General features: G+C 41.4%; 1 protein-coding gene across 1 annotated transcript in view; it reads right to left on the bottom strand.

The window, feature by feature from the left end:
- Nucleotides 1-22,785, bottom strand: part of LOC117521254 (receptor-type tyrosine-protein phosphatase delta-like) — a 188,489-nt gene that overhangs the window by 30,692 nt on the left and 135,012 nt on the right. The window contains 5 exon segments of the mRNA XM_034182585.1: nt 5,747-5,922; nt 6,323-6,446; nt 6,767-6,864; nt 9,306-9,418; nt 19,771-19,782. Of these exon segments, the coding sequence (XP_034038476.1) occupies nt 5,747-5,922; nt 6,323-6,446; nt 6,767-6,864; nt 9,306-9,418; nt 19,771-19,782 (523 nt within the window).

The following is a 22,785-nucleotide window of genomic DNA, read 5'->3' as shown; positions in this document are numbered from 1 at the left end:
AAGCAGATAACCCGTAAGTTGGAGAGGAAATGGCGTCTCACTAATTTAGAAGATCTTCACTTAGTCTGGAAAAAGAGTCTGTTGCTCTATAAAAAAGCCCTCCGTAAAACTAGGACATCTTACTACTCATCACTAATTGAAGAAAATAAGAACAACCCCAGGTTTCTTTTCAGCACTGTAGCCAGGCTGACAAAGAGTCAGAGCTCTATTGAGCCAAGTATTCCTTTAACTTTAATTAGTAATGATTTCATGACATTCTTTGCTAATAAAATTTTAACTATTAGAGAAAAAATTACTCATAACCATCCCAAAGACATATCGTTCTCTTTGGCTGCTTTCAGTGATGCAGGTATTTGGTTAGACTCTTTCTCTCCGATTGTTCTGTCTGAGTTATTTTCATTAGTTACTTCCTCCAAACCATCAACATGTCTATTAGACCCCATTCCTACCAGGCTGCTCAAGGAAGCCCTACCATTAATTAATGCTTTGATCTTAAATATGATCATTCTATCTTTATTAGTTGGCTATGTACCACAGGCTTTTAAGGTGGCAGTAATTAAACCATTACTTAAAAAGCCATCACTTGACCCAGCTATCTTAGCTAATTATAGGCCAATCTCCAACCTTCCTTTTCTCTCAAAAATTCTTGAAAGGGTAGTTGTAAAACAGCTAACTGATCATCTGCAGAGGAATGGTCTACAACCCCTGGCAAAAATTATGGAATCACCGGCCTCTGAGGATGTTCATTCAGTTGTTTAATTTTGTAGAAAAAAAGCAGATCACAGACATGACACAAAACTAAAGTCATTTCAAATGGCAACTTTCTGGCTTTAAGAAACACTAAAAGAACTCAAGAAAAACAGATTGTGGCAGTCAGTAACGGTTACTTTTTTAGACCAAGCAGCGGAACAAAATATGGAATCACTCAATTCTGAGGAAAAAATTATGGAATCACCCTGTAAATTTTCATCCCCAAAACTAACACCTGCATCATATCAGATCTGCTCATTAGTCTGCATCTAAAAAGGAGTGAACACACCTTGGAGAGCTGTTGCACCAAGCGCACTGACATGAATCATGGCTCCAACATGAGAGATGTCAATTGAAACAAAGGAGAGGATTATCAAACTCTTAAAAGAGAGTAAATCATCACGCAATGTTGCAAAAGATGTTGGTTGTTCACAGTCAGCTGTGTCTAAACTCTGGACCAAATACAAACAACATGGGAAGGTTGTTAAAGGCAAACATACTGGTATACCAAGGAAGACATCAAAGCATCAAGACAGAAAACTTAAAGCAATATGTCTCAAAAATCGAAAAATGTACAACAAAACAAATGAGGAACAAATGGGAGGAAACTGGAGTCAACGTCTGTGACCGAACTGTAAGAAACCGCCTAAAGGAAATGGGATTTACATACAGAAAAGCTAAACGAAAGGCATCATTAACACCTAAACAGAAAAAACAAGGTTACAATGGGCTAAGGAAAAGCAATTGTGGACTGTGGATGACTGGATGAAAGTCATATTCAGTGATGAATCTCGAATCTGCATTGGGCAAGGTGATGATGCTGGAACTTTTGTTTGGTGCCTTTCCAATGAGATTTATAAAGATGACTGCCTGAAGAGAACATGTAAATTTCCACAGTCATTGATGATATGGGGCTGCATGTCAGGTAAAGGCACTGGGGAGATGGCTGTCATTACATCATCAATAAATGCACAAGTTTATGTTGATATTTTGGACAATTGAAAGGATGTTTGGGGATGATGAAATCATTTTTCAAGATGATAATGCATCTTGCCATAGAGCAAAAACTGCAAAAACATTCCTTGCAAAAGACACATAGGGTCAATGTCATGGCATAGGGTCAATGTCAATGAGCAGATCTGATTTGATGCAGGTATTAATTTGGGGGATGAAAATTTACAGGGTGATTCCATAATTTTTTCCTCAGAATTGAGTGATTCCATATTTTTTCCTCTGCTTGGTCTAAAAAAGTAACCGTTACTGACTGCCACAATCTTTTTTTCTTGATTTCTTATAGTGTTTCTTAAAGCCAGAAAGTTGCCATTTGAAATGACTTTAGTTTTGTGTCATGTCTGTGATCTGCTTTTTTTCTACAAAATTAAACAACTGAATGAACATCCTCTGAGGCCGGTGATTCCATAATTTTTGCCAGGGGTTGTATTTGAAGAGTTTCAGTCAGGTTTTAGAATTCATCATAGTACAGAAACAGCATTAGTGAAGGTTACAAATGATCTTCTTATGGCCTCAGACAGTGGACTAATTTCTGTGCTTGTTCTGTTAGACCTCAGTGCTGCTTTTGATACTGTTGACCATAAAATTTTATTACAGAGATTAGAGCATGCCATAGGTATTAAAGGCACTGCGCTGCGGTGGTTTGAATCATATTTATCTAATAGATTACAATTTGTTCATGTAAATGGGTATCTTCTTCACAGACTAAGGTTAATTATGGAGTTCCACAAGGTTCTGTGCTAGGACCAATTTTATTCACTTTATACATGTTTCCCTCTTGTTTGACCTCTGTTTGACCTGTGTTTGACCTCTCTTCATTGGCTTCCTGTTAATTCTAGAATAGAATTTAAAATTCTTCTTCTTACTTATAAGGTTTTGAATAATCAGGTCCCATCTTATCTTAGGGACCTCGTAGTACCATATCACCCCAATAGAGCGCTTCACTCTCAGACTGCAGGCTTACTTGTAGTTCCTAGGGTTTGTAAGAGTACAATGGGAGGCAGAGCCTTCAGCTTTCAGGCTCCTCTCCTGTGGAACCAGCTCCCAATTCAGATCAGGGAGACAGACACCCTCTCTACTTTTAAGATTAGGCTTAAAACGTTCCTTTTTGCTAAAGCTTATAGTTAGGGCTGGATCAGGTGACCCTGAACCATCCCTTAGTTATGCTGCTATAGACTTAGACTGCTGGGGGGTTCCCATGATGCACTGAGTGTTTCTTTCTCTTTTTGCTCTGTATGCACCACTCTGCATTTAATCATTAGTGATTGATCTCTGCTCCCCTCCACAGCATGTCTTTTTCCTGGTTCTCTCCCTCAGCCCCAACCAGTCCCAGCAGAAGACTGCCCCTCCCTGAGCCTGGTTCTGCTGGAGGTTTCTTCCTGTTAAAAGGGAGTTTTTCCTTCCCACTGTTGCCAAGTGCTTGCTCACAGGGGGTCGTTTTGACCGTTGGGGTTTTTCCGTAATTATTGTATGGCCTTGCCTTACAATATAAAGCACCTTGGGGCAACTGTTTATTATGATTTGGCGCTATATAAATAAAACTGATTTGATTTTATTTGATTTATTATGTTTACACACACCGTTTATGTATTTTCATAATGTATGAGGATTTGCTGAATCTGGCCTGGCATGCTCAAACAAGGTGATTTAAAAGGTTGAGAAATTTTAGAAAAGTAAAAAAAAAAAAAAAAAATGAGGGCATGAGGCCCAATGCGATTTGCAAACCTGAATAATTTTTTGACTGAAAAGCATGTGTTAACTGTGCAAATGTGACAACTGAGTGTGCAGCAATAAGGCACCATAAAAACTATTAGTTTATCATCCCTGCCTGCATGCCAAAATTGGCCTGCACCAATTTTATTTTTTAGTTTTTTTTGCAGAATTTCATTGACGGAGGTACAACTGGTGCAAGAACCGACACGTCCACTAGGTGGTGAGTATGCTTAGGCCGAAGACGGCCAAAGTTTACCAAGCCAGTGTCGGCGATCGAACGCTTCCCCCCTAAAAATCGATTCCACCTGCCTTCACTGCGCATGTGTGATTTCAGAGCATCAGCAGCAATTCACCGATTATCGCCTCGTTTCTGCTTAAAACTGACTTTAGAATGATTTAAGAGGTTTTACTTTGTCATCTGATATTTAATGTGGAACTCTGACAGCAAACCATAACGTCATTATTCCCTTTGATCACTTTGGGTGTAGAGAATCAGACTCAGAGAGTCAGACTCAGACGTGCGCTTTGATCGCTCCCCGATCTTTTATTATGAAATAATGCTGAATTTATGTGGAAATGATTGTTGTACAAAAGGTTCAGATATCCATCGTAGATGACTGGAGTGCAGTTTCAAGCAGACATGAGGTGTTAATCTGTGAATTACTGCTGACGCTCCAAAATGACACATGCGCAGAGATGGCAGCGGGGGACCGATTTTTAGTGGGAACCATTTGGCCGGTGACACCGAGCCGTGAGATTTTTTAGTAGGATACTTCTGGCATACTACAAAGGGAAGTTTCATTTCCCAACTTCAAAATTTCACTTTATTGTTTGTTCTCGTCCCATTGGGAGGAGGCCCCGGGGAAGAACCAGGACACGCTGGCAGGATTACATCTCTCTGCTGGCTTGGGAACGCCTTGGGGTTCCCCCGGAGGAGCTGGGGGAGGTGTGTGTGGATCGGGAGGTCTGGGCGGCTTTGCTTGAGCTGCTGCCCCCGCGACCCGACTCCGGATAAAGCGGAAGAAAATGGATGGATGGATGGATGGATGGATGTATGGATGTTTGTTCTCGGTTTCAAAGAAAAATATAAAAAAGTAAAAAAAAAAATGTGTGCCAAAAAGTGGGCGCGATCGCCATTTTAATTCCGGGCAAGTTAGTGATTTGCGTGCATAGAAGTTCACTTAGTTTCGTCAAGAAAAAGGTGGAATATGCCGGAAAGCTGCGCATATTGGCAAAGCCACAAACGGAGGAACAAGGGAGACAATATTTCCTTCCGTAAGTAAGTGGTTTTGGTTCTTCTTGTCACTTTGTCCGTGATATTTGGATGATAAACAGCTGTATGTTTCCTGCCGTACCTGTGTCGCCCGATGACACGGACCATTAACTCTTCACTTATATCTAGTTGATATTTTCCACTGCTAGACCAATGTCTAATTAAAATACTTGTCATTAGTGATTAAAATTGTTTGACAAGACTGGGGATTTTTTTTTTAAATGTGCACCTTAAAATAATGAGATTATAATGACCCGCGCTGTGCTGCTCACAGTCACACCCACACACAGAGATGTGTACCCACACCACTGACTTCATGAATGAAACTCGGTCAATAAAGGATAATTGTGTAAAAATATAATATGCATATAAATGTATTGTAATGTTTTTAGGAGCTGCGATGCATTGAACAGAACAGCAGCTCAGCTCAGCAGCTTGAACAGCGCAGATCCGTGTAACTTTCAACACTAATATTTGGGAATGTGTGAGTGTCAGAGTAAGTTTAATACTTTCCTGACATAATTTAATCCAATTTAATTTTACTGGCTCGATGTCCAGGTCAAAATGACATTTTAACACGTATTTTGCGAGCATTTTTCTGAGTGTGTTCAGTTGCGAATCTCCATTGAAAGTGCATTAACATCTGGGTACTTCATCAATATTTTGCCCGGTTAGGAGATGTCATGTCGCTGTACATGAAGGGACGTTTTCGTTTAGTGTGCAGCATTGGGACTGCGATCTCTAGTTCTTATATACAGCTCCATGGCCCACCCTCATCACTTTTTTCTGATGTCAAGGATGATAAACTAATGGTTTTTTTTTATGGGGCCTAATGTTTCCTTCCAGATTTGTATTTGTGATGAAGTGTACTACTTAATCTGGAAGAATATTATGTCCACAAAGTTCACAAGACAGAATTGGACTTTTGTTAACTACATGAGTATGTGGCAGCGCAGCCGATGGTAACACTGGGGGATTAACAGGCAACTGCTTTCATACCCGTGACTTCTCCTCCAGGCGTGTCATCATGACCACAGAGGCGGCACGCTGCTCCCACACCATCCTCCAGAAGTCGCCGAACGTTTCCGACAGCGGACCCTGGGTTGCGATGTAGGCGTTCTGCTTCCTGTAGCCGTCGATGTAGTTGGCATTGATGTAGTCGCTGCCCAGGACACCTGCAGTTGATACGATTGTAAAGACTTGGGTAAATTGCAAAATTGGCATAAGCAACACAGTAAATGAACGTCTGCGTCTGACATCGACCAGTCAAAGGAACACTTTGTTCCCGTCGGTCGCAGAGTCTCACAGGTGGCTGCTGGCAAAACAGCGGAGGACAACAAACAAACACGACTGTCTGAGCAGCAGATCAAATCCATTCTCCTCTCTTGTTCTGCAGGAGCGCCGTCTGTATCTGAACACGCTCGTGTTTGTCACATGCTGCTGCACACAGCCGGTGCTGAGCACTGTTTGCAATTTCAGATCTAATTCATCAAGCTGCTCTTTTCTGTGTGTACGCCCAACTTTAAATCTGCTCTCCTGCCTGTCACCACTAAACATTTTGCTGAAGCTCCTCACCTTCTATGGGAGCCAGGATGACTCTCGTGTGGTCGTACGCTATGACGTTAGCGTAGCGGTTTTTGGGCTTGTTCACCTCCAGGTTGGAATGCTCCCAGGTGAACTGCTGACTCGGGTCAATGGACTGTAAGAAAGCACACACACACACACACACACACACACACACACACACACACACACACACACACACACACACACACACACACACACACACACACACACACACATTAGCTGTGTATGTAGGAGTGCATTTTAGGATAATGGAAGCTCTGCTGTGTAGACGGGTTATATTGAAATAAATTGCTGTCCTGAATTAATCATGAACGTATCCTCTACACAGGAGAAATGTTAAATGATGTTAGCTTTACGATGCAAAGGCTTAACATCTCTAAACAATAAGGAAGTTACGCATTCATTCATATTGAATGATAATGCATTTCTCACCTCGTACTCCTGGGAGAGTCTCAGGTTGTCGTTAGCTTTCAGCAGCTCGATGTGCTCAGCCAGCTCGCTGATGGGGATGGGAGGATGGCTCATCATTCCTGTGCAACAACAGGGGTCAGAGGTTAAGCACACTGTGGAATAACCTAAATGACCACTGGACAAAATGATTCATATGCATAGATTTGAAAGGTCATTTCTGTTTGTCTGTATTTTAGGTTAACATAAGGCCACTTCCGAAATCACTGAACATCACTTATCATTAAGGAGCACACTGAAACGGAAAATCTATTTTGATCCATGGGCTAGGACAACGTGAGGCAAGGCTTGTTTGTTTGTAAACTGTTTTTCTTGATAAACTGCTTTCTCTGTGATCAGAGGAGCAAGGAGTCTGAGAAAACAGACAGAACATTAATTAGGAGGGTAGCAGTGCAAAAGGCAGTAAGATGAATAAACCTGGGCTTTCTACACTGATTTCTTCTAATGGCCACGTCCGGAAGTAAGTGCTAGTGACACACGTCGCCACATCCAACACAATATAGAACGGTTTCTGATTGGCAACGACCCAAGTAAACAACCAGCCCAACCCCACCTTTCAAAAGCAGCCGTCTATCTGCTATCATAGCCTGTATAGTGGAGCAGATAACTGTAACAATTGTTCATTTCTGGAAACAAGCACCAAAATTGCCACACATCCACCTTAGACAATACTCTTTTGTAAAAGCATGTTAGCCACATACATTTTCAATAGGCAGCCAGGTAGGGGTCAAATGAAGAATTACAAAGGGGTCAAAATTTAAAATGCTCCAATCATATTGAAAACTATCCCACATTATTTGTCTGATCACAAAGATTCCAAAAAGGTATAGTTTGGACTATCTGTGACTGAATGTTATGGAGTTATGGGGTAAAAACAGCAAGAATGGTGACAAAGGTTAATTTCAGTTTATACAGGGGTACATGAACTAAATACACACACCTGACATTTACTCACATCTTATTTAGTTTATGAAAAGCTACTTCTAACAGGACTTTGATGTTAAAATTTTTTCCAAGATAAAATTTTGTGGATTTGGAAACTAGTGTTGGCGGTCTACGAGCACAGTGCTCTTGTTTCTGTTGTAAAGTTGGGGACTTTAACATGTCTGTAAGTAGTGATTAGCTTTTGGAGCTAGCCTCAAGTAGGATCTGCAAATTTGACACTTTTGTGTTGGCTTAAATTTTCAGCACCAGAAGTTGGGGCTTGGCTGAAACACAGGCATCAACTTGGTCTTTTCTCATTGCTGGGGTTCCCAACACTGAGGCACCTGTTTATAGATCATGCTCAAGAAAACTGGGGAAAGATGAGCAAAGACAACCAGTCATTACCTTTGGTTAGCATCCAGGTCTCAGAACCATACATTAAGACAGGAAGTGAGTGATGAGCGGTCTTATGTGTATGTTGTTTTTTTCTCTGTTATAATCTATTTTTATGCTTGATCCCTGATTACAGGGTCAAAGCAAGACAGACAGACAGACAAAGGGGGTTAAGGTTCACATATCCGCAACCGAGAAAAAAAGTGCAGTGTTCAGGATCAAAGAGCAAGATCATATCAGAATGATTAAGATCAAAGGTCACCAATCAGGCTCACAGATATCAGGATCTCAGTGATTACTGTCAAAACTCATCAATCGGGAGCAAACATCATCACAAACGATTACAGATCAGTGATCACAATCAAAGGTCACCATCCTGGATCAAAGAGAAACAATCAGGATCAAAAGGCATCAGTCAGGATTAAAGAATGCTAGTGAAGAGATCAAAGGAGGAACATCAGCACAGACATAAACAGAGGACTATTGGACCTGAATTGCCAGAGCTGCTCGTGCTCTCAGTTTCATTTAACTGTGAGTTTTAGTCGGCTTTTTAGCAACATGCGAATAAATAAATAAATAAATGAAAGCAGCGATTAGCACTATTGCTCAGGTCTTGTGCTTTTGGATGCTATTCAGTGAAGGGGAAGCGTTGTGTACCACAGCAGCTGTGTTTTTAGATCTAACTCAGTAGGGGGGGTAGCAGAGTGGCGATGTGCGCGATGTTGCTTCACAGTGGGGTGTTAGTTGGTAATACCCATTAAATCCTCTACAAATGATCACAGTTAACCCACAACTGACCCCACCGCCGCCGCCGCCATCAAATCACACCAACAAACCTTCTAGTTTCTGTAATTTGTCCTCTTCTATGCAAAGCCCGGCATGTGGAAAGTGGGCGAACGGCGATGATAAGATTTTGTCACACTGCTGTGACTCAGTCATGACTAAGCACAGACTGTACTACCTGGCCAGCAGCCATTTTGATCTCTCAGATAGGCGGCAAGCTGCCAGGTACATGCTGGTTTCTTGAGTTGGTGGTTCTGATGTGGAGGAGACAGTTTTGTCTGCTTCATCTCACCGGGGATAAAATTAGTTTCATGAATATTTTATGATGGAATGATGAGCAATCGGATGCATGCTTTAATATGTAAATACAAGAAGTGTTCATCTGTGTGCGTGTCTTGCATACCTGGCGTCTGAAAGTTGATGCGTCTCATCTCCACAGGGTCCGTGGGGTGGTGGGCCATCATCTCTGCATTACTTAAAAGGCTCTTTGTTCCAGGTTCAGAGTCCTTGCGCTTGCTGGTCAGAAGCAAGTGACACCAAGGAGCAATTACAGCTTTCAAAGGCAGTAAACCTGACTTATTATTGACGTGATTTCAATAAATACTGCATTAAAAGGGTCACAGTGTGCAAAATCAGTTTTTAAGACACACTTTGCAGTTAAATGTTCTCAAAGTGTCGCAGTTCTATGGATATGCATTTAGAACTATCCTGTTATAAGCAACTTTGATCCTAAAATTACTTGTTTGAAACATCTATAAATGTAAATATATGTACAACCATATTGTGTACTTTATGAAGTGGCCTCTGACAATGATACCAAATGTCTGTCTGGAGGGAGAAGGGTGTGGGGAAGCGCCAGCTTATTTACATTTTAAGCAACATGTAAAAAAACACTGCAACGGCATATCCAGCTTCATATGAAGATGTCTGTGTGTGTGTGTGTGGGGGGGGCACAATATTTAAATAGGACAAAATTTATGATAGTTCATTTAAACCACCTACACTGTGACAGGAAATAGACATACATTTTCAGCATCACCAAATTAATGAAAACGAGGGTGACCGGTATCTTGCCAAAAGTTGAACAAGACAGACTACTATGAGGGACGACCACCATGAAGAGGGACTGAGGGGCAAGGCCATTCACTATATTCATGCCAAATTTGAAGGCAAAAAAAAAAAAAAAAGAACAAATTGGGATCAGCAAAGTTTTTTTTTGGTGATTTTGTGTTTGACCTTCCTGTGACCTTGAAATTTGACCTTGATCCTTTTGTGTGCTGAATGGTATCTCCATAGGACTGCTATATGTGACCTTCCAAGAGTCTGCAGTTATGATTTGCACGCTGTTTCACACCCTTAAAAAAAATCGAAATTTTGCAAGTTTTTTCATTATGACATCACCAAATTATGTCACAACTTAAAACTTTTGATATATTCTGGATCCTTTCATCACACCCTTTAATTTGGTGTGTGACACCACATGATTTACTCAAATATGAAATTTGGCCTAATTGTGGGTCATCTTTGACCTCAAGGCAAACCCTGAAGGTCAAGGTTGAGACAGCGGCAGTGGCAGCTGAGAATGTTCAACCTGCCAATAACAATGATGGTGAACTTCTACACTGCCATCATTGAGTCCATCATCTCCTCCTCTATAACCATCTCGTATGCTGCTGACCCTGCTAAGGACAAGTGCAGACTGCAGCGAATCATCCACGCAGCAGAGAAGGTGATCGACTGCAATCTGGCATCCCTACATGACCTGTACACCTCTAGGGCCTGAGGCAAGCAAGGAAGATTGTGGCTGATTCCTCTCTACCAGGACACAAACTCTTTGTCACTCTCCCCTCTGGCAGATGGCTGAGGTCCATCAGGACAAAAACCTCAAGACACAAAAACAGTTTCTTTCCATCCACAGTTAGACAAATAAATACCCCCATTTACCCCCCCCCCCCCCCACAAAGTACAGATTCTTTTTTTATTACTGTTGATATGCACCATTTACACCAGATCAAATTCCTTGTATGTCAGAAGTTACATGGCAATAAATTCAATTCTGATTCTGAAGATCGGTCGCTTATCCCAAGTAATGGCTTATGGGCAACACCATTCTCTATATTCATGCCAAATTTGGAGGCAAGAAACAAACAAACAAAACAAAAACCACAAACTGCAACCAGGAAAGCTGTTTTGATCAATCAATCAATCAATCATTTTTTTTATATAGCGCCAAATCACAACAAACAGTTGCCCCAAGGCGCTTTATATTGTAAGGCAAGGCCATACAATAATTATGTAAAACCCCAACGGTCAAAACGACCCCCTGTGAGCAAGCATTTGGCTACAGTGGGAAGGAAAAACTCCCTTTTAACAGGAAGAAACCTCCAGCAGAACCAGGCTCAGGGAGGGGCAGTCTTCTGCTGGGACTGGTTGGGGCTGAGGGAGAGAACCAAGAAAAAGACATGCTGTGGAGGGGAGCAGAGATCAATCACTAATGATTAAATGCAGAGTGGTGCATACAGAGCAAAAAGAGAAAGAAACAGTGCATCATGGGAACCCCCCAGCAGTCTACGTCTATAGCAGCATAACTAAGGGATGGTTCAGGGTCACCTGATCCAGCCCTAACTATAAGCTTTAGCAAAAAGGAAAGTTTTAAGCCTAATCTTAAAGTAGAGAGGGTGTCTGTCTCCCTGATCTGAATTGGGAGCTGGTTCCACAGGAGAGGAGCCTGAAAGCTGAAGGCTCTGCCTCCCATTCTACTCTTACAAACCCTAGGAACTACAAGTAAGCCTGCAGTCTGAGAGCGAAGCGCTCTATTGGGGTGATATGGTACTACGAGGTCCCTAAGATAAGATGGGACCTGATTATTCAAAACCTTATAAGTAAGAAGAAGAATTTTAAATTCTATTCTAGAATTAACAGGAAGCCAATGAAGAGAGGCCAATATGGGTGAGATATGCTCTCTCCTTCTAGTCCCCGTCAGTACTCTAGCTGCAGCATTTTGAATTAACTGAAGGCTTTTTAGGGAACTTTTAGGACAACCTGATAATAATGAATTACAATAGTCCAGCCTAGAGGAAATAAATGCATGAATTAGTTTTTCAGCATCACTCTGAGACAAGACCTTTCTGATTTTAGAGATATTGCGTAAATGCAAAAAAGCAGTATATTTGTTTAATATGCGCCTTGAATGACATATCCCGATCAAAAACGACTCCAAGATTTCTCACAGTACTACTAGAGGTCAGGGTAATGCCATCCAGAGTAAGGATCTGGTTAGACACCATGTTTCTAAGATTTGTGGGGCCAAGTACAATAACTTCAGTTTTATCTGAGTTTAAAAGCAGGAAATTAGAGGTCATCCATGTCTTTATGTCTGTAAGACAATCCTGCAGTTTAGCTAATTGGTGTGTGTCCTCTGGCTTCATGGATAGATAAAGCTGGGTATCATCTGCGTAACAATGACAATTTAAGCAATACCGTCTAATAATACTGCCTAAGGGAAGCATGTATAAAGTGAATAAAATTGGTCCTAGCACAGAACCTTGTGGAACTCCATAATTAACTTTAGTCTGTGAAGACGATTCCCCATTTACATGAACAAATTGTAATCTATTAGACAAATATGATTCAAACCACCGCAGCGCAGTGCCTTTAATACCTATGGCATGCTCTAATCTCTGTAATAAAATTTGATGGTCAACAGTATCAAAAGCAGCACTGAGGTCTAACAGAACAAGCACAGAGATGAGTCCACTGTCCGAGGCCATAAGAAGATCATTTGTAACCTTCACTAATGCTGTTTCTGTACTATGATGAATTCTAAAACCTGACTGAAACTCTTCAAATAGACCATTCCTCTGCAGATGATCAGTTAGCTGTTTTACAACTGCCCTTTCAAGAATTTTTGAGAGAAAAGGAAGGTTGGAGATTGGCCTATAATTAGCTAAGATAGCTGGGTCAAGTGATGGCTTTTTAAGTAATGGTTTAATTACTGCCACCTTAAAAGCCTGTGGTACATAGCCAACTAACAAAGATAGATTGATCATATTTAAGATCGAAGCATTAAATAATGGTAGGGCTTCCTTGAGCAGCCTGGTAGGAATGGGGTCTAATAAACATGTTGATGGTTTGGATGAAGTAACTAATGAAAATAACTCAGACAGAACAATCGGAGAGAAAGAGTCTAACCAAATACCGGCATCACTGAAAGCAGCCAAAGATAACGATACGTCTTTGGGATGGTTATGAGTAATTTTTTCTCTAATAGTTAAAATTTTGTTAGCAAAGAAAGTCATGAAGTCATTACTAGTTAAAGTTAATGGAATACTCAGCTCAATAGAGCTCTGACTCTTTGTCAGCCTGGCTACAGTGCTGAAAAGAAACCTGGGGTTGTTCTTATTTTTTTCAATTAGTGATGAGTAGAAAGATGTCCTAGCTTTACGGAGGGCTTTTTTATAGAGCAACAGACTCTTTTTCCAGGCTAAGTGAAGATCTTCTAAATTAGTGAGACGCCATTTCCTCTCCAACTTACGGGTTATCTGCTTTAAGCTACGAGTTTGTGAGTTATACCACGGAGTCAGGCACTTCTGATTTAAAGCTCTCTTTTTTAGAGGAGCTACAGCATCCAAAGTTGTCTTCAATGAGGATGTAAAACTATTGACGAGATACTCTATCTCACTTACAGAGTTTAGGTAGCTACTCTGCACTGTGTTGGTATATGGCATTAAAGAACATAAAGAAGGAATCATATCCTTAAACCTAGTTACAGCGCTTTCTGAAAGACTTCTAGTGTAATGAAACTTATTCCCCACTGCTGGGTAGTCCATCAGAGTAAATGTAAATGTTATTAAGAAATGATCAGACAGAAGGGAGTTTTCAGGGAATACTGTTAAGTCTTCTATTTCCATACCATAAGTCAGAACAAGATCTAAGATATGATTAAAGTGGTGGGTGGACTCATTTACTTTTTGAGCAAAGCCAATAGAGTCTAATAATAGATTAAATGCAGTGTTGAGGCTGTCATTCTCAGCATCTGTGTGGATGTTAAAATCGCCCACTATAATTATCTTATCTGAGCTAAGCACTAAGTCAGACAAAAGGTCTGAAAATTCACAGAGAAACTCACAGTAACGACCAGGTGGACGATAGATAATAACAAATAAAACTGGTTTTTGGGACTTCCAATTTGGATGGACAAGACTAAGAGTCAAGCTTTCAAATGAATTAAAGCTCTGTCTGGGTTTTTGATTAATTAATAAGCTGGAATGGAAGATTGCTGCTAATCCTCCGCCCCGGCCCATGCTACGAGCATTCTGACAGTTAGTGTGACTTGGGGGTGTTGACTCATTTAAACTAACATATTCATCCTGCTGTAACCAGGTTTCTGTAAGGCAGAATAAATCAATATGTTGATCAATTATTATATCATTTACCAACAGGGACTTAGAAGAGAGAGACCTAATGTTTAATAGACCACATTTAACTGTTTTAGTCTGTGGTGCAGTTGAAGGTGCTATATTATTTTTTCTTTTTGAATTTTTATGCTTAAATAGATTTTTGCTGGTTATTGGTGGTCTGGGAGCAGGCACCGTCTCTACGGGATGGGGTAATGAGGGGATGGCAGGGGGAGAGAAGCTGCAGAGAGGTGTGTAAGACTACAACTCTGCTTCCTGGTCCCAACCCTGGATAGCCACGGTTTGGAGGATTTAAGAAAATTGGCCAGATTTCTAGAAATGAGAGCTGCTCCATCCAAAGTGGGATGGATGCCGTCTCTCCTAACAAGACCAGGTTTTCCCCAGAAGCTTTGCCAATTATCTATGAAGCCCACCTCATTTTTTGGACACCACTCAGACAGCCAGCCATTCAAGGAGAACATGCGGCTAAACATGTCACTCCCGGTCCGATTGGGGAGGGGCCCAGAGAAAACTACAGAGTCCGACATTGTTTTTGCAAAGTTACACACCGATTTAATGTTAATTTTAGTGACCGCCGATTGGCGTAACAGGGTGTCATTACTGCCGACGTGAATTACAATCTTACCAAATTTACGCTTAGCCTTAGCCAGCAGTTTCAAATTTCCTTCAATGTCGCCTGCTCTGGCCCCCGGAACACAATTGACTATGGTTGCTGGTGTCGCTAACTTCACATTTCGCAAAACAGAGTCGCCAATAACCAGAGTTTGATCCTCGGCGGGTGTGTCGTCGAGTGGGGGAAAACGGTTAGAGATGTGAACGGGTTGGCGGTGTACACGGGGCTTCTGTTTAGGACTACGCTTCCTCCTCACAGTCACCAAGTCGGCCTGCTTTCCCGGCTGCTCGGGATCTGCCAGGGGGTAACTAACGGCGGCTAAGCTACCTTGGTAGCTTAGCCGCCCAATTCGCCCAGCCTGGCCTCCAAAGCTACGAATAAGCTACACTTATTACAAGTACCGTTACTGCTAAAGGAGGCCGAGGAATAACTAAACATTTCACACCCAGAGCAGAAAAGTGCGGGAGAGACAGGAGAAGCCGCCATGCTAAATCGGCTAAGAGCTAGTAGCTGCGCTAAGCTAGCGGATTCCTAAAAACACGCAAAGTGAATAATGTGTAAATAATTTAGAGGTGATTCAGCAGAAGGAGTGCTTTAGTTAAGGCACGTGAAGATTACACTGGGAAACAAATCGTAATCTAGATGATTTTAGTGTTTGACCTTCCTGTGAACTTGACCTTGACCCTTTTGTGTGCTGAAAGATATCTCCATAGGACTGCTATATGTGAAGTTACAAGAGTCTGCAATGATGATTTGCACACTTTTTCACACCCTTAAAAAAAAAAAATCATAATTTTGCAAGTTTTTTCATGACGACATTTCCAAATGATTCATCTTCAACTGCTTATCCAGGATCGGGTAGCAGGGGCAACAGCTCCAGCAGGGGACCCCACACTTCCCTTTCCCAGGCCACATTAACCACCTCTGACTGGGGGATCCAGAGGTGTTCCCAGCCCAGTGTGGAGATATAATTTCTCCATCCTAGTCCTGGGTCTTCCCCGGGGTCTCCTCCCAGATGGATGTGCCTGGAACACCTCTCCAGGGAGGCGCCCAGGGAGCATCCTTACCAGATGTGCGAATCACCTCAGCTGGCTCCTTTCAATGTGAAGGAGCAGCAGCTCTAATCAGAGCACCTCACGGATGATCGAGCTTCTCATCCTATCTCTAAGGGAGACACCAGCCACCCTCCTAAGGAAGCCCATTTTACCCACTTGTACCTGCGATCTAGTTGTTTCTGTCATGACCCAACCGTTATGACCACAGATGAGAGTAGGAATAAAGACTGACCAGTAGCTCGAGAGTGTCGCCTTTTGGCTCAGCACCCTTTTCGTCACAACAGTACAGCAGAGCAATTGCAATAGCATCCCTGCTGTGCTGATTCTCCGGCCAATCTCACGCTCCATTGTCCCCTCACTTGTGAACAAGACCGCAAGATACTTGAACTCCTTCACTTGGGGCAAGACCACATTTCCTACCTGGAGTAGGCAATCCATCGGTTTCCTGCTGAGAACCATGACCTCAGATTTAGAGGTGCTGATCCTCATCCCAGCCGCTTCACACTCAGCTGCGAACTGATCCAGTGAGTGTTGGAGGTCACGGCCCAATGAAGCCAACAGGACCACATCATCTGCAAAAAGCAGCGATGAGACCCTGAACCCACCAAATTGGAAACCCTCCTTCCCCCAACTACGCCTTGATATGCTGTCCACGAATATCAAAACAGGATTGGTGACAAGGCACAGCCCTGGCAAATGGCCAACCCCCACCGGAAATGAGTCTGACTTACAGCTGAGCCGAGGCTGTGCATGGAGGCAAGGCCCACCAGATGGAACTGGCATCGCTCCACCTCCCATACAAGCTTCGGCTCCTTTCCCCACAGCGAGGGGACGTTCCACACCACCAGAGCTAGCCCCTGCTGCCCGGGTCTGGTCTGCTGAGGCCCTCAACTTTCACTGCCACCCACGGGACAGCGCACCCAACATCAGAGGTTCCCCCTGCGGGTGGTGAGCCCATAGTCTGAAGTTGGAAGGTCCACATTGTCTTTTTGGGCTGTGTCCGAGTGGGCTCCATGGAGAGCCCAGCCACCAGGCACTTGCTGAGGGGCTCTCCATCCGGGCCTGGCTCTAGATGGGGGAGCCGGGCTTCCTCCGGGCCGGGTCACATTTCCTCTGCCTCATTCTGTCATGGTGTATTGTGAACCAGTCTTAGTCTGGCCCCTCACCTGAGACCAGTATGCCATGGGAGACCCTACCAGGAGCACAAAGGCTCCAGACAACACGGCTCTCAGGTTCATAGTGGCACACAAACCTCTGACAATTTGAATATGATCTGATATATTCTGGATCTTCTCATCAAGTACTTTAATTTGGTGTGTTACACGACATGTTTTACTCAAATCTGAAATTTGACCCACTTTATGTCACCTTTGACCTCAAGGTAAACCCTGAAGGTGGAGGGTAATCACTTATCCCAGGTAATGGCTTATGGGTAAGGCCATTTACAACCCCAATTTCAATGTAGTTGGGACGTTGTGTGAAATGTAAATAAAAACAGAATACAATGATTTGCAAATCCTCTTCAACCTATATTCAATTAAATACACCACAAACACAAGGTATTTAATGTTCAAACTGATAAACTGTATTGTTTTTGTACAAATATTTGCTCATTTTGAAATGGATGCTTGCAACACATTTCAAAAAAGTTGGGACAAAAGAGTGGGAAAGTTGATGAATGCTCAAAGAACACCTATTTGGAACATTCCACAGTTGAACAGGTTAATTGGAAACAGGGGCGTGTCATGATTGGGTATAAAAGAAGCATCCCCAAAAGGCTCAGCCGTTCACAAGCAAAATGGGGTGAGGATCACCACTTTGTGAACAACGGCGTGAAAAAATAGTCCAGCAGTTTAAGAACAATGTTTCTCAATGTTTAATTGTAAGGAATGTAGGGATTCCATCATCTACAGTCCATAATATAATCAGAAGATTCAGAGAATCTGGAGAACTTTCTATATGTAAGCAGCAAGCCGAAAAGCAACATTGAATGCCCGTGACCTTCAATCCCTCAAGTGGCACTGCATTAAAAACCAACATCATTGTGTAAAGGAGCTTATCGCGTGGGCTCAGGAACACTTCAGAAAACCACTGTCAGTTAACACAGTTCATCGCTACATCTACAAGTGCAAGTTAAAACTCTACCATGCAAAGTGAAAGCCATACATCAACAACATCCAGAAATGCCGCCGCCTTCTCTGGGCCCGAGCTCATTTGAAATGGACAGATGCAAAGTGAAAAAGTGTGCTGTGGTCTGATGAGTCCACATTTCAAATTGTTTTTGGAACTCATGGACGTCATGTCCTCTGGACAAAAGAGGAAAAAGACCATCCAGATTGTTACCACCGCAAAGTTCAAAAGCCAGCATCTGTGATGGTATGGGGTTGTGTTAGTGCCCATGGCATGGGCAACTTACATATCTGTGATGGCACCATCAATGCTGAAAGGTACATCCAGGTTTTGGAGCAACACATGCTGCCATCCAAGCAACGTCTTTTTCAGGGACGTCCCTGATTATTTCAGCAAGACAATGCCAAGCCACATTTTGCACGTGTTACAACAGCGTGGCTTCATAGTAAAAGAGTGCGGGTACTAGACTGACCTGCCTGCAGTCCAGACCTGTCGCCCATTGAAAATGTGTGGCGCATTATGAAGCACAAAATACGACAACAGAGACCTCGGACTGTTGAACAACTGAAGTCATACATCAAGCAAGAATGGGAAAGAATTCCACCTACAAACCTTCAACAATTGGTGTCCTCAGTTCCCAAATGCTTATTGAGTGTTGTTAGAAGGAAACGTGATGTAACACAGTGGTAAACATACCACTGTCCCAGCTTTTTTGAAATGTGTTGCAGGCATCCATTTCAAAATGAGCAAATATTTGCCCCAAAACAATAAAGCTTATCAGTTTGAACATTAAATATCTTGTCTTTGTGGTGTATTCAGTTGAATATAGGTTGAAGAGGGTTTGCAAATCATTGTTTTCTGTTTTTATTTACATTTTACACAACATCCCAACTTCATTGGAATTGGGGTTGTACTATAGTCATGGCAAATTTGGAGGCAAAATGTCAAAAACTGTATCCAGGAACGTTGTTTTGGTGATTTTAGTGTTTGACCTTCCTGTAACCTTGACCTTTGACCTCAATCCTTTTGTGTGCTGAAAGGTATCTTTTTAGGACTGCTATATGTGAAGCTGTATGAGTCTACAATTTAAACTTGTGTGCTCCAGAGCGAGTTAAAGGTGAAAAATGCAATGATTACAAAAAACCAAACCAACCAACCAAACAAACAAAAAAACATACATACTGAGTAACAGATCTTGCAAAAACTTCCTTTTTGGCAAGATAATAAATGCTAGAAAAGTGTTGGAAGTGTTGTAACTAATGTTACCACATTGTGTTATAGGCTATAGCATTTTTAACTTTGGTGTGCCAAAACAAATTGTAACTTTTTTCTCTGCTTCCTTAGGCAATCTCTAAACTAAATACTGATTGTCTTGTCATCATTCGTAATGCACAATTTTTATTTTAAACACTGAAAATATTGTGAGGACAGTGACTTCACTCAGATGAGCTGAGCTGTGCACTGCAGTTATGAATTCTGCATGCAGCAGCACTAACAATCAATCAGCCTTTGTTTATGCAAGACCTTTTCCATATTTGATCTCACACACACACATACACACACACACACACACGGAAAAAAGTAAAAATGGAAAAACAGTAAAAAGGGAGAAAGTAAAAAGAGAAAACCAGTTTAACATTGGTGTAATCTTACCTGTCAGGTTTGCTATTTTCAGTGATCGAAGCCCAGTGGAAGGAATAATTAGAGACAGACAAAGGAGGAAACAGAGATGGTTACAGAGTAAAATCAATATTATGCATTAGTATTCAAAAAGTTGATTGCTTGCAGTGGTTGTAATGGGAATACAGCAGGGTCAGACTGTTGGCTGTCTGAAGGTCTAAACTGAAACAAGTTTGATGAATATCCAAAAGAAAGTTCAGCATTTGTGGGCTATAGAAAAAAGCTAAGAGTGGTTAGCATATGCAGTTAGCATCTACAATCCTGTTAAGCTTTGTTCATGCTAATTATTATTATGTGGAGGTTAGTGTTACTTTGCATGGACACTGGTTATCTATAATAGCTGGACAAGGAGGGCTCATAATGAAACACAGGCCAATAATGTCATTTTCCACCTGCTACTTTGGTATGCTCTGGAACAGCGTGTTTTTGGTTTTTTTTATCCCATGTTATCATTGATCTGATCTAGCACAGAATAGAATGCGGCTGTATTCCATTCAGCAGCAGCAACAGCACCCATCATGTCTCCCAACTGTTTGAATGAACAAAATTTCAATTGATTTGTTTCACTAAAATTTGTCACAGTGAAGCTTGTTAGCTTGCTAACATCTAAGAAAAATGTCTTAAGAATCACGTCTGACGTATCTGGTTACAAAAACAGGGTTTTTAAGATTTAAAGCAGTTTATTTCTTGCTAGCTGTTATAAAATGTAAGAAACCCCCTCCCAAAAAACAACATAGGCAAGACAAGGCAAGGTAAATTTATTTATATACCACAATTCAACAACAGGGTGACTCAAAGTGCTTTACAGAGACATTAAAACAGAATAAGAAAAGACGAAACTTAAGAGAAGCAATTTAAAAATCATCAGAGCCAATCTTTCAATTAGATTTAAGATAATCTCGTTAAAAGTAAAGATGAACAAGTGAATTTGTAACCTTGATTTAAATAAACTCAGTGTCTCAGCTGATCTACAATTTTTTTGGAGTTTATTACAGATACAGGAAGCATAGAAACTGATTGCCGCTTCTCCATGTTTAGTTCTGACTGTAGGAACGGAGAGCAGACCTGTGTCAGATGACCTCAGTGTTCTTGATGGTTCATACCCAATGAGGAGGTTTCTGATATATTTTGGCCCTTAACCATTTAGAGCTTTATAGACTAGCAGATGAATTTTAAAATCTATCCTCTGACAGACAGGGAGCCAGTGTAATCTCAAGACTGGAGCGATGTGGTCCACTTTCTTGGTTTTGGTTAGGACTCGAGCAGTGCCATTCTGAGTTAGCTGCAGGTGTCTGTAAAGATGCTGTTACAATAATTAAGCCTACGAAAGACAAACGCATGGAAAAGTTTTGCCAGGTCCTGCTGAGACAGTCTTTTTTATCCTAGATATGTTCATTAAACAATAGTAGACTGACTTTGTAATTGTCTTTATATGCTTCTCAAAAGTGAGGTTTGAGTCCATGACTCAGGCTTAATTTTTAGTCTGCTCTGTGGTTTTAAGATGCAAAGAATGGAACTGTCTACAGACATCTCCTTCCATTTTCTCCTTGTTCAACTGCAGAAAATTCTGGCACATCCATTTGTTTAACTGCTCAGTGCATTTAGTCAGTACCTGTATAGGACCATAGACCCCTGATGAAACTGTAATATATAAGTGTGTGTCATCTGCATAGCTGTGGTAACTTATATTAGAGATATCCAGAAATACAGCTATCTGGGAATGTTTTCTACCATGTTGGATGATTTTTTTTTTTTCAAGCAAGCAATCAACATACAGTATGACATGCTGTCATCACTTGGACTGGCAATCACCAGTTGCATCACTGTAAAGTGCCCAATCTGAGCTGCAGCTGCAGCTGGTCACCTTGCCTCTGTCTCTTGTAGCTAATGTGGCCAAGGGGTAAATTAATGTGCTTTGTTTGGTTAGCAGTAGTGGATATGGTTTATATGTGGTTGGGTGGTGCAAGTGATAATAACAATGATAACATGCATCGGGCTGGGAATGAAATGGAAATGGCCAATAAAGCACCTTCCTAATTTATGTTATTGTATTAATGTATAAATTGTATAAATGTTATTTAGACCCCCCCCCCCCCTTTTTTTTTGATAACCAAAATATTTTTCTCCTCCAATGTTGCCATGCTTCACAGTGGAGCAGAAAACTGTAACAATCATTAATGTTTGGAAGCAAATTCCAAAATTGGCACACATACTCCTTAGACATTACTCTTTTGAAAAATAGGCAGCCAGGTGGGGGTCAATTGAAGAATTACACAGGGGTCAAAATTTAAAAATACTCCAATCATATTGAAAACTATCCCACATTATTTGTCTGATCACAAAGATTCCAAAAAGATATAGTTTGGATGAGCTGTGACTGAATGTCATGGAGTTATGGGGTAAAAACAGCAAGAATGGTGACAAAGGTCAATTTCAGTGTGTAGAGGGGTCAGAAGTTAAAGTTGCTCTAATTTTGGTCAAAAGTGATGCAAATTATTGGTTGAATTAATAGGGTATTAAAAAGTAATAGGCTGCACCATGGGTCATGCTTAGTTATCATGTTACAGGGTAACATATGTCACATGCCATAGAATCCAATGGACATTGACATTGTGTGACCTTTACTTTGCAGACCAAGAATTCAACACAGTCAAAATTATTTGATGTATTAATCCTATTAGCTCAACCAATAATTGGCATCACTTTTTTTCTTTCTTGTTTTTTTTTTTTAACCAAAATTGGAGCAACTTTTACTTTTGACCCCTGTACAAACTGAAACTGACCGTGTCACCATTCTTGCTGTTTTTACCCTATAACTCCATAACATTCAGTCACACATAGTCCAAACTAAATTCTTTTGGAATCTTTATGATCAGATAAACAATGTGGTACAGTTTTCAATATGATTGGAGCGTCTTTTAATTTCAACCCCTGTGTAATTCTTCAAATGCCCCCTATCTGGGTGCCTATTGAAAACTCAAGTGGTCA

This window comes from Thalassophryne amazonica, chromosome 12 (genome assembly GCF_902500255.1).
Source record: "Thalassophryne amazonica chromosome 12, fThaAma1.1, whole genome shotgun sequence".
Classification (NCBI taxonomy): Eukaryota; Metazoa; Chordata; class Actinopteri; order Batrachoidiformes; family Batrachoididae; genus Thalassophryne; species Thalassophryne amazonica.
The sequence above is the reverse complement of the archived record's forward strand: the minus strand, read 5'-3'. Positions and strand labels throughout refer to the sequence as shown.